General features: G+C 41.2%; 1 protein-coding gene across 7 annotated transcripts in view; it reads right to left on the minus strand.

Annotated features, from left to right (window-relative positions):
* The window catches only part of PLCE1 (phospholipase C epsilon 1), a 1,649,974-nt gene that overhangs the window by 192,395 nt on the left and 1,439,243 nt on the right, over positions 1–18,336 (minus strand). For all 7 annotated transcript variants that reach the window (XM_086922473.1, XM_086922472.1, XM_086922474.1 and 4 more), the window contains one exon: positions 13,922–14,085. In XM_086922473.1, the coding sequence (XP_086778599.1) occupies positions 13,922–14,085 (164 nt within the window). The remainder of the gene's footprint in view (positions 1–13,921; positions 14,086–18,336) is intronic.

Here is an 18,336-nt window from a genome sequence, read left to right on the forward strand (position 1 = left end):
GAAAATGGCTTGGTGCAAACTGAGGTGCCGCGGTGGACGAAAAACTATGGATTGGGATGCGCCCCGAGCAGCTGCCAGTGGCTAAGAATAATTCAAGCATTTCATTCATCACCTTCCTGTTGTAGTTGATGCCCAACTGTGCTCACTTTGGGCAAAAAACAATGAATTGGGGTGCGCCCTGAGCGGTTGCCTTTGGCAGAGATTAATTTAATCATTCTATTCATCACCTCCTTGTTGTTGCAACTTCAGAATGGGAGCAGTTCTAGGTATACTGTTTTCAATCAAATCAGTTGTAATTTTAAATCCTCTTTAGTGATAAAGTTGGATTTTAAGCTACTATCTTAAAAATGCCACTTTTTGGAATTTACAAGTGAAGAACGCAGCGGGTGTGCACTCTAGAAAATAATTCGAAATCAGTGTGTCAAAAACTATTCATATTTACAATTTTCAAAATTGTGTGCACCAGGCAAGGGGTTCTGCAAGCCACCTGGTTCAAGTTAAGAGGAAAAGTAACCTAGATATATACCTAGGTTGACCTAGTGCACTACAGGATGTCACAAATTAGTCTACAGCAATATTTGAACATGAATATTCAAAAAGATAGTATAGAGTAATACAATTATTCTCAAGACATCTTGTAAACCATAGTTACAAGCCAATTTCACAATAAGTCCTCAAAGTGTTCCCTAATTGAAAATCTGCTTAAATTTATTTCAAGTAGTAGCAGATCAAATCCAACATAAAATGCGATGTTGATGCTTGAGTTCAGCATGCAAAATCAAATTTCAATAAGTTCCCAATGCATTTCGAGATTTTGAGACAGTAGCCCTTCATCAGGGGAATCTGAAACATATTTGTACATCACCATCAGATTTTTAAGATAAAAAATTATGAAATAAATACATGATCAATAAATAATCTCGTTAGCTGACAAAGGCTCAAAAAGTAGTGCCAAAATGCTTCCCGTAATTTGCATTGTGGTCTAGTGTGAATAGTGAAGGAAAAGAAAGAGGAAACACCGCGTGTGTTTGAAGAGAGTAATGAAAGATCTAAAAAACCATGTTCGACCCGTGTTGATTTGACAAAGTTGTGGTCATGCAGGGGAGAGTGAGATAGATGATTCTCTGTACCTGTAAGCTAAAACTCGGGAGCGCGATGATATCGCTAAGGCGAGCCAGACAAAGCTGATGATATACGCTATGTGCAAAAATATGGGGATCAGTGCAAACTATCAGAGAATTTGTTTGGCTCTCTGTGACAGGAATATATATATATGTCCACCGACAGATAGATAATCATTTACCTGAAATGTACGTGAAGAACAGATAGCCAAGGAGTTGGTCTTCGAGTGAGCGGTTCCTGCGTTGTCAGCTCCTAACAATAAGAGCCAAATGTAACCAAATGCACTGCTAGTACTTGCAAACATAATGAAATCATGCCTAGGTCATTCTTACCACTGAGTTTAGTGTGGCTTCATGTTGACGCGTACCAAAAAGCTACCAGCTTCAACGACGCTGAAACTGAATAGCGTTCCGTCGTCGACCGTGTTGTGCTAAACTAAACATGGAAAGGGGACTCAAATATTAAGGTGTATGGGGCGGATCGACTAGTCCGTCATATTCGATGGGGGCATAGAAAGCGGACTCAAAGACACAAGACTGGTAAATGAAAATGTAACTGCAGTGTAAAGTAAATGTGAGGCGGATTAGTGTGTCCGTAATTAACATAAAATAGGACTCAAGTTTAAGCATGAATAGGGCTGAAGTAGATAATATCCTAGTAACGTGAGAAACGTAGAGAAAAGAAGAGGTATAAGTGCAAATGAACCGATGGCCCAAAAAAAGATATGATAAGTGGAAATCAGTGTTGACCATGTAGGAAAGACTATTTTGGCACTGGAAGAAAGAAAATATTGCACAATTGTAATGAGAAAAAAACGACATTCTCAAACTTTGTCAGGATAGAACCATAAATATCTACATGTACAGTCTTAATGTGTTTACAAAGTAAAGTGTACACAATCAATGGTATAAACAAGATATTAAAGGACCATATTAACTTACGTCGATAAGGCAACTACATATTCATGTCTATCCAGTCATCATTTGTGTCCAAGCGTAGGATGTTATTTACATTAGATTAGCAGGATTTCCTGTTTACATGACTAACAGTTGTATATTCATGTGATAAGATCAAGATATCACTATAAAAAGCACGACAACTCAAATTTGTCATTTAATCCTTTAGGGGACAGTGTCTGTATATACCATATCCAGTAAGATTCTCTCTGTAGAAGCAACTTAGATGTGTCCCTGTCTAATTGTTCTGAGATTTTCTCCAACACTCCGAATCTTAATTGAGCAATAGAATGGTGTTTCTGTTGCCAGTGTTTAGCTAGTGGTCAACTCGCAGTATTGGTTCGTATTCGACTTTTATGCTCAGTGATCCTTGTACGTAAAATCCTCTCAGTTTTGGCAATGTATAGCAAGTCACACAGACATTTAATGACAAAAATTACGTGATGACTTGCAATTCGCATTAAAAAGCAAATTGATTTTTTTTACCTGTACGGGGATGGCAAATCGTGTTACCTAAAATATCATTATTTCAATGTGAGCAATTCATGCATCTGGTCATACCTTTAAACACAACCTTTTGTGTCTCAGAGCGTTTATTGAGGATTTCTTTCAGATTACTTGATCTTTTATACGCAAATAGGGGAGGTTCAGTGAACATACCCTTAAAATCTGGTTCTAATTTAAGTAAATCCCATCTTTGTAAAATGATTTCTTTGATACGAGGAGAGCTAGTGGAGAAAGTCGAAACAAAGACTTCTCTAGTTATTACAGGTGAAGCTGCGCTTTTTTTCAAAAGGTCTCCACGATTTAAAGATAATACTCTTTTCTCTGCATGTTCAATAACTTGTTGTGGGTATCCTCTTGACAAAAATTGTTGTTTAGCGTCATTGATGGTCCGCACCTCCAGCTCTAGGTCTGAGGTTATTCTTTTAATTCTCAAAAATTGAGAAAAAGCAAGTGCCGTTTAAGAGGCCAAGGGTGGAAACTCTGGTAAAGGAGAGCATTATTGCGGTCAGTAGGTTTTTAAAAAACTGTGGTCTCTATCGTGGTACCTGACCGTTTAAGCATTACATCTAAGAAGGCTATGTTGTGTGCCTCAACTTGAGATGTGAATTGAATCCTGGGATTGATGTCATTCAGTTTAAGAATCCGTGTCTCCAGCAAGCTGCGAGGACCTTTCCAGATGATCAGTATATCATCTATAAATCTTCTGTACGCAACAAGGTTAGAACTCCACGTTTCATTTGTTAGACTATTCTGTCTCAAAATTTAGCATGAAAATATTCGCATAGCTGGGGGCACCAGAAAAGCCCATTGATGTGCCCTTGGCTTGAAGATAAAATCGTTTTTGCCAATGAAAATAACTATGAAACAAACAAAAATGAAGAATTTCAAGAAGAAAAACTTTATTGGCTTTGATCTCTTGTTGTTTCAGAAGGGCCCATTCAATGGCTTCGATGCCTTCAATGTGAGGTATGGAAGTGTACAAAGACACAACGTCAATCGTACATAACCAGATTTGATTGTTATCATTGAGGTTGATTGAGTTTAAGATGTTTAACAGATGTGTGGTATCTTGAATGTACGATGGGCTAGCTTGTACTATCGGTTGGAGAAAAGTGTCCAGGTAGTGCCCAAGAGGCTCATGTAAAGACCCACATCCTGAGACTATTGGTCTCAGTGGAGGATCCCTCAAGTTTTTATGAATCTTTGGGAGCATATATAGACTTGGTCTTCGTGGAAACCTGGTCAATAAATACTCCTTAGTTTTAGAATTGATCCATTTCATTTGCATGGCATTAGTCAATATTGAATTCAAGAGAGTTAGGAATGATTGTGTGGGATCTTCAGAGAGCGGAATATATGTGGAGGAATCCTGCAACATCAATTCAACTTTTTATTCATATTGAGTGCTATCCATAACTACCAGAGCACCACCTTTATCGGCTCCGGTGAAATGTAATGATTTAATACATTGCAGTGATCTTAATGCTGATCGTTCTCTAGTGGGCAAGTTAGCTTTTTTTTAAGTGACAGTAGGAAGATTAACCAAATCCTGTTTGACAAGTGTGTCAAATAGGTCAATGGTCTTGTGAGAGACTGGCGGAACAAATGTACTTTTAGGTTTAAATGTTTGATATTCACATTCTTCATTGGATGCTTGTTCAGGAGTCAATGTGGAGAAAAAGTATCTCAATCTCAATTTTCTAGTAAATTTGTACAGTGCTTTTTGGGGATCAAGACTGTTGGTGTGATGTGTAGGAACAAATGAACTGCCTTTTTCTAGTACCACCATCTGATTTGTGGTGAGTTTTCTATAGGAGATGTTTACTACTAGTGTTTCTTGTGGCGTGTCCCTCCTGTTTTTGCTGAATCTATGACCTCTGCGGGTTTGGTGGATACACTTGCTTCCTGCGTAGGAGGTTGATTTGCAGCAGGACTGGTCTCTAAAAAAGAAACTTTAGTTGCAACAGGACCGGCTCTGGCTCCATCAGTGTTGGATATTCTGGTGGGTGCCGGAGGTCTAGATAGTTGGGTGTCAGTGACTGATACTAAACTTTCCTCTGAGGAGGTAGTTCCTTGCTTATGCCAAGGTCTTTTTTGGGCATAAACCTCCGCCCATGAATACACTTCGTCAAGTTTATAATCTATTGTATCACGGCGAAATGTTCTAATTTTATGCTCGTAAATTTCTTTGGCGTACACATCTAACTTGTTATTGATTTCTTCAAGAGTAGTAGTCCAAACATCTGCTTCCATCCTAGAAGTCAGATTGGATTGGAGTTCTTGATTTCAGCTTCAAGACCAACTAAAACTTGAGAAAGTTCCTCCACAATTAACAAAATTAAATCCAATTAACATTTATTTAAAATACAATACCACGTTTCCATAATTTTTTTGTTCATTTTAAAGAGCATTGGCTTAATTGCTAGGCGCAACCCTCTAGGTATGCGACTGGCCTTATGGTACTGGACCAGAGTGATAGCGTGCAGACGCTGGTTTATTTCTCTGCGCATGAGCTATTCTAACTGTTTAATCTGTTGTTGAACAGGTCCTGAAGTAATATCAAATGTTCTTACTTCTCATATGAGCCCATAGATGTCAGCAGCTTCTGAAGCAGTGTAAACTTTAGTGTGAGCTCTATTTTCAGTTAAGTGTAGAATATCATCAAAGGAAGACATTTTGGGGTGGTGCACTGTGGCTGCTGTGCAGGGAATTGAATATACAAGTGAAGAACGCAGCGGGTGTGCACTCTAGAAACTAATTCGAAATCAGTGTGTTGGAAACTATTCAATATTTACAATTTTCAAAATTGTGTGCACCAGGCAAGGGGTTCTGCAAGCCACCTGGTTCAAGTTAAGAGGAAAAGTAACCTAGATATACACCTAGGTTGACCTAGTGCACTACAGGATGTCACAATTTAGTGTACAGCAATATTTCAACATGAATATTCAAAAAGATACTATAGAGTAATACAATTATTCTCAAGCCATCTTGTAAACCATAGTTACTTTTTGGAAGTTGCCATTTGCTTCTCCTAAACAACCATGCCTTTCTGCCAGTGTCCTGAGTCACATGACTGTGATTGGCTCTGCTGTTAGGGGTTTGTGTATTGCTTCCAGATAGTGAGACAAAGGAAACCTTGGTGTGAAGGGAGACGGTTTTCCCAACAGGATGTCTAAGGAGGAGCTCCCCCAGGACCTGATTACATTTTAAAGGGCCCTGCCTGCAGCCCACACTAATGAACTTAACACCAGGCCTGCTCTGCCTTTTGTCATCCTAGACAGTTTAGGAATTAGGCCACACAAAGGCTGACACAAGATGTAATAATAAGGCCTTTAGAACCACTCTTCAGAATACTCCTGGACCTGTGGGAGAGTCAGAGGAAGGAATGTGCTGGTGCCCAGATGGACTGCCCTGCATCTCAAAGGACTGGCTTGCTGTCTGAAAAAGGAATACTGGACTGCTTGCCTTGAACCTAGGCTATCCAGAATGACTCCAAGGGTTTGCTGGCTGACTCTGGATGTGAGCTACAGGGACACAAGCTTCAAGAAGCCTCCCTGCAACTGCCCTATGGACTAGCACCAATGTACCTGTTTGAGCTCTGGTGCTGGCCTCTACTGGAGTGAGTCCTCATCCCCAAGAGGTACCTCCAGGGTCCCATACCATTGGCTGGCATCCTTAAGTACTCCTCAGCAAGAAAAATAGAAACTCCTGAATTTTGGGCTCGTCACAACCATTAAGTGACCTATTTGGACAAAGAATTATCCTCTCACAACAACCACCAATGTGAAGCTCCAGTGGGACCTGCTCTTCATGCAGACAGCGACCGGCAATGTAAGACCTGCACGTCAGGCGAAAGCAACCATTCAAGACGATTGACCAGCACGAGGCTCCAGTGACGACCAGCTCTTTGCTCTGCAGGGAAGACCATCCACAACGTTCTATCTCCTCTTTTGCCAAAAGTCTTCTTCTCACGGCAGGCTCCAACATGAATGGAACTCTTCGCACCAGGACACGGGGAAGTAACTCTTCAGCAAGATTAACCTGGTCCCTGTATCCAATCTTTGCTCCATTGCAGTCGACCTGAACATGTGACTTTCCTCCCATCTTACACAATCAGATAACTGGGAGTGGTGCTTTCTGCTTCTTGGATCTATATTTCATAAAGATTTTGAAATTCAATATCTCCGATTCTACTGATGGATTTTTGTGGTGCTAGTATCATCTTATTCAATAAAATGTAAGCTATGTTTCTAAATTGGTCTGAGATTTTTCTTATGATGTGTTTTCACTTTATTACTGGTTGTATGCTGCATTAAAACTTTTCAGTAAGTTAAGCCGGACTGCTTTGTGCTAAACTACCAAAGGGTTCAGCACAGGTTAATTTAGAAACTTTTGTGGTTTACTTGGACAAGGATTGTGGTTATTTAACTCGATGGACTTCCATAACCAATAATCTCTTCCAGATCTCTACTGACGATCCGTAATATAAGGCCCATGAGGGCTGAGGTTTAAGCATTGATATTACAAAAAGGCTGAGTACCCTGAAAAAGGCAGCAGAGAAGAGAAAGTTAGAATCTACATGGGCAGGGACTTGGGCAAGTATTTGGACCACAATTCTTCAGTAGCTAGGGATTCTCAGAGTCTTAGATAATTTCAAGTGAGTTGCCCAAATCCTTGGTAGATAAAATTCATAATCTTGCTATAAGTCTCTGTGGGGAGGAACAGGATGCACAGACAGGAACGCCAGCATTGGATCGTTTCCCCCATTACCTTTCCCCGTATTCTCTCATGTTTTTTCAGAGCTTGACTGGGGACCGCTGGCCCTTTAAGGCGTCAGACTTCCCGGAGGAATCGTACAGGTCACGTGGGGCGGAGATCTTCAAATGGGATGCCGCCGAGGGAAGCAGGCGTTCCCTGGGACCAACAGACGGAGAACGCGAGGAGATGACGCTTGCTGAGACGTTTTCGGTGCTGCCGTGGGACAGAGCAGGGAGCCTACTGGGGGAGGAAGCAGACTCGTCGTCGGAGAAGGTCCGGAGCAGAACTGAACCCGAGGACGGAACAGACAGGCAGCCAGACCCTACCTGGCAACGCGACAACTCGAGCCACGGCCCCGGAGGGACGTGGCTCCACAAGGTATGGGGGCGCGTTTCCTCGGTCTGGGGCCGCGCAGTGGAGGGAACTAAGGGCGGGGAAAAAACGGGAGATCTAGAACCGGGGCCGTCGTCAGCGTAATAAAGCAGTGCGGCACGAACCACTGGTGACGGTAAAGGTGACAGTTCCCCACACTTTCCCTGATTCCCTGTGTCAAAGCTTGTAGACTGTGAACCACCCATTTACAGGGTTCTTTTTGTTTCTTATTTCCTTTCTGGTACCGGGGAGCAACGGCCACCTACCTTGATGCTCAAGACCTCAGTCACACTAGAAGTAGAAGAGAAGCGCTGAAGCCGAACTACACGTACCAGAAGCCCTTGCACCGGAAAGAGTGCTTAACCTTGGTTTAAAGACTTTTTGTTGAAAAGACTCTAGACTTATCCCGTAACATTTTGGTGACAATAAATCCACTATAAAAGAATACTCGCGTATCCTGGTCTGCTTCTCCACCACCCCACAGTCTCATTTTACAAGCAAGAAGGGAAAGAGTGAGAACAGAGGAAGGGTAAGGGGCAGATGCTAACCCAATGAACATCCACTACTTAATTGGAGTAAGACTTCCTGCTACTAAACCGGTCTCTCTTCAGAAGAACAAAGTGGAAATGGAGAATTTCAAATAGTTATTTTAATTATTACGCTGGAAACACAGAAAATAGTCCTTTTATATCAATAATGACTTATATACAAATGTATATAGTTGGAGTGAAATGCATTTAATGGTCGTAGGCCCAATATATTTAAATACAATAAATGTCATCCTTGCCTTACATCCTAAACCTAATAAGCTAAGTCTTATGATAAATGTAAGTAACCCTAACCCTAGTTCGCAACCTAAGTCTGATGCTCAGCCTCTGCCTAGCTGGTACCCACCACTGACCCTCAGCTGTGAACCTGAGAATAACGCAAAGCTTCACTAAAATTCACAATATATTTATTTAAAATTTTATATAGTGCAATCTAGATCCAAAGGGTGTCGGAGCGCTTTACAGCTGTATTTACTTTGGTAAAGTTTGGGGAACTTTTCTCTAAACGTTCATGCTGAGATCTCCACCCCACTGGGGAGGAAACTTTTCCCTATACTTTACAACATGGAGGTCTCCTCCCAAACTGTGAAGTCACCATATGGTAAAGTAAAGGGAAAAGTAACATTTGTATTCAAAAGCCTAATACATTATTTTTTTAAGATGCTGTAAATTATTTTTAAATATTTACTTTAATTGTAGAACTAAAGAATAAATGCTGCAGCACTATTAAATACATTTTGAATTATATAATAAATAATTTAGAATATATTAAATGACTAACATTTTTCAAAGTTTAAATACATTAAAAATTAATAAAAAAATGTTTAGTATGGATTATTAACAGTGATGTATAAAATGAATTACAAGTAATTTATGTTGAAAAAAGTATTGTTACAATATAAATGCAAAAAAGGTATTCAAATGTTATAATTGAATAAACAATAAGTATTATTTTTAATCTTTTTAACATTATTTTGTATTTATTTATATTTTAACTACCTACATTAATTTACATTATTCCCTAAAGTGTTTCATTTTAAGTCCTTAACGCTTAGATTTCTAGGGAAGGGTGTTGCATAATCAGTGGTTGGATATGTGTAGTGTTGGCCTTACTCAATTCAATTCAAAATAACTTTATTCGGCTCCAAGAAACATAAACGTTTTAACAAACAACCATTACAATTAAAATGTCATAACATATTTGTAATGCAGTGTAGTTAAAATTAGTAAAGAGAAAAGTTCATAGGATTCAGACAGTTATAAAATGTAATCCCTAATACAAAAGACCTAGCACAGCAAGCTATATCACTTATCATAAACATTTCAGGGGGTATAAAAGTTGTATAGTAAAGAATTACAACATTCCTTTTCGACTTCTATACCTCATAACGCTTTCTGACAGCCATTGCAACTTTAATATAGTTAGAAACCACAGTACAGCTAGCAGGGGAGGCCAAAGAATACAGAAAATTAAAACCTCCAATGTATGTGTAAGGCCGGATTTCCCTTAGAAGTGGAGCTAAAACTGTTCCCCTTGGTTCTTTATAAAGGGGGCAGAATAAAATTAAGTGCAGGGTGCTCTGAGCTGCCAAATTGTCACACAGGCAGGGCATGAGTTTGTCGGCCCACCCTGATTGTCTTGGGAATGCCAATAAAAAGTGCAGAGAGCGTAAGCGAAGTCTAGTTAAAAGAAATCATGTCTGTACATTGGTGGTGAAAGTTAGGTAAAATTGCTGTTGGGCGGGGAGCAAACATGAGAGACCCATCACCTCAGGTTGAGTATGGAAAATGTTTGCCCTCAAATAATGCGCCTCTTTGATGATGGCTGTCGCGCTTGTGAGGATACTATCAGGATTATCCTAGTAATTCTCCAGGCCTATCTCTTGAAATTTATCTCCCCCGAATCGAAGCCACGGGATTGATAGTGCACTATCCAGATTAATGCAATCTTTAATCACATCTCTTGAAAACGTTAATTCCTCAGATAGCCACATTTTTGCCCATAGAAGCAAAGGGCAATACCTATATGGTCCTCTAAAAATTCAGAGCCGCTTTCAGAAAGGGCTCTTGGCGTTCGTTTGGCACATACAGTGACCCCACTGTCAAGAGTGTGTCCCCCTATTGACCCCGGACAGCCACAAACCGCCCTCTGATGTCAACCACTTGGGATAGGATCTTGCAATGCGCCCGCGCACTAAAGAGAATTGCTACCCCATGTTTCTTCGCTGGACCCGGGGGACCATATTTGCACAGGAAACCGCCTGTCCTTCATCCTCCTAGTATCCCTAGAAAGCAGATGAGTCTCCTGCAACAGCCACACATCGCCGTCTGCATTCTCCAACAAGGAAAGGATTGCCGCGCGCTTGACAGGATTATTTAGGCCTCTAACATTCAGGCTTACAATTTTCAGATCTCTACCCATAACTCCTAAAAGGGAGGGAAGTGCCAGCACAACATCCTAGGGCAGGAGCGCTGATTGAAGCGCAGGAAGCGGTCAGCGGTCCGGGCCTAAGCCTAGCTACCCGGAGAACAGATGCGGAGCCCCAGAAACAACCCCAGTCCCAAAACCAACCCCCAACACCCCCACAAAAATACTGAACCACATAAAAGAAGAAAAATATCAAAAGTCTTCTGAGGTGACCAAAGTCCGTCTGAAGAATCAATCGTTAGGGAAAACATGGCTCCATCCTAGAACCTTACCCAACCCTGATACAGGGCACCTCCACTCAACAAGGATGAAGCGAAGAGCAAAAGACGCAGTCTCACCCCCCCCATGTTCTGCCTCCGGCGCCGCAGAAGAATCCAACCTGTGCCAGGCAAGCAGCCCTCAAGGGACACTCTCATTGTCAGTCACCAGCGCCACCGAGGAGACAGCCGCCTCCCTCTCTAAAAGGTTTGCAGAGAGGTCAGGCTTCACCGGTGGAGGCAATCTTCCAACTCTTTGCCATTCAGTGGAGCGTCTGTGCCGCCGCGAAGGTGACCCAGCGGACTCAGCCTGGGTAGCAGACCTCTCCAATCCTAGCGCCTCATAAGCTGCCTCCAGCGAGCGGATCTGCAAAAGTTTGCCCTTGAACTTAAAGATTATGCGAAACGGGTGCCCCCACGAGTAGGGGTTGCCCTGTTCCCGCAAATAGGTTGTGATAGGCTTGAAGCTTCGGCGTTTGACAAGACTGGAGGTCGCGAAGTCTTGATAGAGAGCGGGTTGATGCCCACGAAACTGCACCGGGTTGAGGTCTCGCGCTCTACGAAGAATCCGTTCTTAATCTGAAAGTTCTCATACTGGACGGCGGGCAGACACTCCGGGGAGACCTGCACTACACACGGTCACATCCTCATACCAGAGCTCTGTCGTCTGTTGCTCCCTGGCAGCAGACCCCGCCAGACCTACCCCCCTGCAAGTGTCAGTGACACGCCAGTGCATGCAACAAATTCACCGTATGGCAGCGAAGACCCCTTGCTATTCCCCACGGCTACCGCTGGCAGGGTGGCCACGAGGGGACACATACTTCACGAGTGCCATGTTACGCGTGTGGACGGAATCTGAAGTCACAGAGGCGTAGGCACTCTTTGCGGAGGTCCAGCTTCGCCCATATGACCACCTCATGGATGACCACAGCCTCCGCCCAGGGCAGTTTCTGACACATCGCCAACTCATCGACTGCTATCGCCCGCACAGTGACCTTACAGCCGGCGAGCCTGCGACACACCCCGTAGTTCACACCATCCTTTACATGGGCAGTGGCAGACACCTAGTTACTTGACTGTATAAGTCAATCAGAGAACTCACGAACAAGCCCCTGCATGCCCTGCGGGCTACTTGGGAGGACGAGTGTGGGCAACAACTACATGACCGGGAGTGGGACAGAGCACTAGAATTCTCGAAGAAAGTGTCGAGAAACGAACGGTTCAAAAACATACAGTACTACATTTTACACAGGGCCTATTGAGGTTTTATTGTTTATAATAGTGGGTCAATCATTGTAATGGTTTTAATTAACTGCACAATAAATTTATTACTTACTTACTATCAGACCCCGGCGCGTCTCCAGCGGTTTTACCACGACACGCAATTCTTATGCCCCAGATGTCACTCCCTGGACGCACACTTTCAACACATGTTCTGGAGCTGCCCAACCCTTCAGACCTACTGGTCGGCCATACTAGACTCCATCAGTGCCCTCACAGGCCTCACAGGGCTGCACACCTGGGAGGTGGTCACATTGGGGATTTTCTGCAGGCCAAAGACACACAAGGTACAGGCCCGATATGCTGTTTTCTCCATGCTATTAGCCATAAGGAATATAGCCATGCAATGGCGTGCGTTCACCGGCCCCTCGTTCGAGGCATGGGTGGGAGCAGTGAAAAAATGGGCGACGGCAGAGGAGGACGCCCTGAGGGAGGAGGATGTGAAAGGTCGGCACAAACACCCTATATCCCTAGAATGGGCCACACTATCTCACCAGTTTGCGTTAGTCCACAAGCGTGCTACCCCGAACACTTCTCAACGTGTCACCACCCCCCCTGCAGCACCAAAGCCCCATTAATGTGCACATAACTTGATCACCTCCGCTCCCCCGGCTCCCTTCCCCTCTATCCTCTATTCCCCCCCCATTGCCTCCCTGCATATGAGCCCTGAACAATATGTCTAATTCTGCTCCTCATACTCAGTCTTCACCCTACTACCCCCCCTTTTTCTCCCCCCCCAGTTTCTCTTACCAGTCCTCCTCCTTCCACACTCGATTCCCTGTTCCTCTTCCCCCTAGTTCCCCCCCACGCTCACACGGCATGAGTCACTAACGGATCCATGCCACTACTCCGTTCTTTATATGTATATTGACTACCTCCTGATGGCATGTTTGAATCATTGTAACATCTCTGTTTGCAATATGATGTACCGTGAGTGCTCTCTTTTTGATGAAAAGTTAATAAAAACCATTAAAAAAATTTAAAAAACCCTGTGCAATCTCATAATATTTTGCAGGTAAACTGTAACATAGATGCTCATACGAAAGTCATAATGCATGCTGCTTTTAAATTTCTCCATCAAACCCGATTATATTCACAGAATACAATTGAACACTATTTCTCATTTCCCCTATTTATTAAATCTAGAATTTTTGCACAGTTGCAAAAGTGACCTACTGGGCCCATATACTTTCAATCAAACCATCACAATTTTATAAGAGTTTTGTTGTATATGAAAGCTCACACCAAATGCAACATTTGTAACTCACGTTTGATATCATGGAGGATGTAAGCTGTCATACCAAGACTATACAATCTGTTAAAAAGGTGAAGACGCTCTATGGTCAGCATATAGTACCATAAGGACTAACACATGAACGAACAGATGGGAAGAAATTTATCGGACTACCAAGAAACCAGAAGCCGACGACCTTCATACTACAAGATTGTAATCCATCAGCTTTTAACTATAGTCTGCATGCAACATGTAGGCAGTCAGCTAAAGTAGGCCGGGAGGACTTTGGATAAAACAGACAATTATTTTGAAAGGTATTTTTAGATCTACTAAAAAAAGTAGGTTGGATTAAAAGTCTCATTTTTAATGGGTGTTTTTGAGTGTATGATCCGTTGGAAAGATTCCTACGCGCATCAGTTCAATCGCTTGGATTATCTATGGAATGAAAAACCACTTACCGTTAAAGAGTATATTGCTGGTTCCATATTTTCTACATCGCGTTCCAAAGGAGAAAATAGCTGGTACATTGGGCAGTTTTTGTTCCACATAACTGGGGGCTTCAAAATATAACCACAACCACCATTTGCTTCAAACATTGCGGCATTTAAGTGCAAGGAAAGATCTGTGGAAAAACAACAGTGAACAATAAAACTAAGATCTGGGAGCAATATATTTTAGCTTGCTCTTAAATGCAAAATAATACAGTCTCATTTGTGACAGGATATATATTTAAATGAGTCTATCTCCAGTTGTATAGTTTTTAAAAGCACATTTAGAGATGCTTTTTCATTATCCATAATGAACATTTTCTCACCGTTTGTTTAACTATCATGTGACATCAGTCTAAGGCTTTGGAGAATTTGAAACTATATGCATGTATCTATGTATGTGATATATGTATAGTGCGGAACTTGTGGAAGAACTGTATATTAACCGTATTATTTACAGAAGACTGCAAACTGGATATGAAATTACTAAATAAATAATGTTGTAATGTAAGGTGGATTTGTACAGCACTGCTTGTCACCCCGTGAGGGTATACATTTCTTGGGCTTATTTGACATTAGTCTGGTGTGGCTATAAATCCTCTCACTAATAGCTTATGAGTTATGATACTATATCTAAGTAGCCCAGGTGACCTTTGCTAAAAGGTCAACATTTGCTGCTGTGTGATCTTCAGGTGCAGTTTGGGCGTCAACTCCTGTTTTGGACTGACCAGCCGTAGCTTTAGTTTACTTACCGAACTTATGTGGCAGCAAAAAAAAACATAGCCACAATAGCTGGAAACCTAGCAGTGACAACAGCCAAAACAAGAGGAACAATTGAAGCAAAAATAATTGCCAATGCTGCAGCCACAGGATATATCTGCCATAAAAAATCCCAGCCCCCTGATATATCTCCGTAAAAAAATTGTTGTCCGGAGATTTCTATTTTTGATTTGTGTTTTTGGATCATTAGAGAAGTAATATAGCTTGTGTAGACTCTGCTGATCCGAGCCCAATTTTTCTGGGCAGCATTTTAAAAAATGGCAGATGTTTTGCAGTGATTATGTAATATTTCAGGAACCATGAGACCAATACACTTCATTTTAGTGTCAAAACATAGGTTTGGAGGGTCAAGTAGTCTTATAGAGAAAAAACAACTCCTTAGAGCAACCCTTCCGCTATTTTCCAAAATGGTGGCTATAAGAGAGGAAGAAGAGACATATATAGAAATGAAACAAATAATGGTTTTAATCAATTTATGTATACACCAAACAATGTTTATGATCTGAATATGAAAAAAAAATATTTATCACTCCTGTTTTAGACACATTTTCATAGTTCACTTATTTGTTTTGGCAATCTCTTGTGATACATTTTCAGGATGTTAAACATTTGAGAAGAGCATATCGACAAGGGAATCTTTTTGTAGCACAGTTTTTGCAGGTACATGTAAGTTTCGTGGGTAGAGGTTTTAGAAATGTAGCTTTTAGCACCCCATCAATAAGTTCTCAACCAAATTCAAACAGACTTGTCTCTGCATATGCAGGACCCAAAATATTTACACATCTTTGAATCAGGTAGAACGCTCTTTTAATGTGTCCAGGCACAGAATATGACCTTCAGGTGGAAGGTCACTTAGCGGGACTGATCTCTTTAACTCACTGTACTGAAGAATGTCAAATCTTGACCATTCGTAATTGTGACAAATAGTCCACATCGACGATAGTTGTCAAAGAGAACAACATTTCAAATTGAAATTATTCCGGTGAAAGTTTTTTTTAGCTTTTCTACAAGTTTGCGCTTTACTGGTTTGGTTGCAGCATTTCCATTAAATAATGTGTTTGTTGGAAGAAGATCATGCGAAAAAATGTCCTTGATAAATTCTCACCTTGATAAATTCAGCATGAAAGTTTAGCTTTAGTGATTATTTCAAACAGCTTTTTCTCCTTCAATACAAATCCCTCCTGCTTCAGTTCTGCATATAGTTTCAATCCTTGTTCCAGGACATCGAGTAGATGTGTCTTTATATTGATATCCACTTATTCTTTGGTCATAAAGTTGTGTAGTCGCACAGGCTCAGTCATTTCAAAGGGGTTTCCTTGCTGCTGCATGAAATGAAGAAGGCTGTGAACATGTTTATTAAAACGGTCCCCTCTCTTTCCCAGAAGTTCATGCCAAGGAATAGTTTCACGGTGGCCCATTTATTTGGACTTTGTCATTGCTCTGAAAATATTGCACATAGAAAGGACTTTATGGTAGCTAGCTGCCATTGAGCAACATATTCACTTTTACGTGCTTCACTAACGATTCCCTTGGAGCTTTTCTGTGATCTCTGGATCGCCTGTTCCAGTTTCATATCTGGAGCCACAGCATTGGACCATCACTATCTGTCTTTCACCACAAAATGACTTTGGATGAATTTTCTGTAGAGGTATGTTTTTTTCACCTCTTGCTTCTTCACTCTTTCCAAAAACCAGCACCCATATCTCAGGTAGCTCATGTAATTAAATTAATGAAATACAGTAATCAGTGACCCCAAAGTCTTCACGTGCAGCTTCCAATCACCATCCCAATCAACATGTACCAAGTTTTTAACCAGAGCTATCATGTGTAAAACATTTCCACCGTACTTGCAAAGTTCTGATTTTTCTTCACATTCTTTGACAAACTCTATAAACTTGGTTTTCTGATCTTGATCTGAGTGTATGAACATTACTTTGCTGTGTATCATTTCTTCTGAATGTAGTGCACCCTGTGCCTTTTTCACTTCTGAGATTAGATATGCGCAACCTAATTTGTCCTTCTTGTTCCAGAAAGCACTGCAACGCAATGATTCTTTAGCCTCAGATATGATGAGCATAACTTGTAATGAACAAACATATTGAGCTATGCTCAGTACTGACTGGACAGTTTTGCTTCTAAAGATTTCAGCCTCAATAAAGGCATTGTCTATGCCACATCCACTGAGAACTTCCTGCAAACCGCAACACACCTTTTGTTATATGGAAAACGCCCATCATAGGAGAAAGATAACAAAATTCTTTTGGATTGCTCTTAAAAATGTAAGGTACAATACAGAAAACACCTTCATCACAGGAAAATTGGCATGAAAGGCTGGTCTTCAAGCTGAGCATGCACATTTTGACATTTGTTTATTCTGTGTATACTGTTGCATAGTTTGTGACTCGTAAAAACCTAACCTTCAGTGGGATGGTATTCTGGGAGGTCAGAGCATGAATACCAGCCCACGGAGGAATTCGTTTTTCTTTATCCTTCAGTCCGCACTGGATAAATAATATGATACATTCAATTAAATCAGCTTTGTGGGCCTCATCATCAGGTAGAAGATTCATGTCCTCAGCCACTTTTAAACTTTCTGGTAGTATGGGACGTGTGTTCATGGCTTGTAGCGATTTTGCACATTTTGGGAAGGCAGTTAGGTTATAGGCTTGCAGCTTCATTTGTTTATGCCTACAGTTGACACAACTTGTTTTCCAGCAGCTACTTTATTAGTATAGTCTTGAAAAACCACCATGGAAGTATCCTTTGAGCTGGATGTTCCAGACCAAGAAGCACTGTCTTGGAAATCAAAATTACCAAGATCTGCAATTGTAAATCCCTTCCTGGTAAAGTGAATTGGAACTGTTGTGCTGTCAGATTCAAAAGATGTTACAGCATGAGCTGCTAACAAGTTCCTGCTCCATACTATGTCATTATAACTTGTTGCTACACCAATCTTATTCATGTGTAGCAGAGTTTTCTTTTTGCCGTGATGTAATTCATAAAACATGATTTGGAAGATGGTACACTTGCACACAATAAGCCTGTCGGTTCTTGGGATTGTTTTCCACTTCTTCACTTATATCTTCAAAACCATCATCAATGTTGTCAGCTTCTGTTCCAAACTCAAGAAGTTTCATTTTTAAGTTTTGCTAAGCTGATATTAAACAATGATGTAAAATTTTTTAAGACAGCATCAGGCATCTGGGACATCACAAAATATGCCATTAAGTCCAAAATCTAAATCTTTCAGGATGTTTCTTTAAATGATTCCTGCTGATTTTACTGCATCCTGTGATCTTATTTTGGTAACAAGAACTTCAGGAGTCAAATCACCTGAGAACACCATAAGTGGCCCATTTTTTTGTTAGACTGACAAAAACGAATTGTCGTAGATTCTCACCAGAAAAACATATTTTTTTATTATAATGGATCAATACAGTTTCATCAATGCTGACCATTATTTCCCTGCTCTCACGGAGTGTGAACCCGTAGCCAGAACTCTAGGAGTGGCTTTAAAACGTTATTTGCTTTTTCAAAGATTGCAAACTTAACTGAAGGCTGGTGATTACGTTGCTGCTGGGAGCTCATTGTACATTCATATTCTC

The sequence above is a fragment of the Lissotriton vulgaris genome, chromosome 5, assembly GCF_964263255.1.
Source record: "Lissotriton vulgaris chromosome 5, aLisVul1.2, whole genome shotgun sequence".
Lineage (NCBI taxonomy): Eukaryota > Metazoa > Chordata > Amphibia > Caudata > Salamandridae > Lissotriton > Lissotriton vulgaris.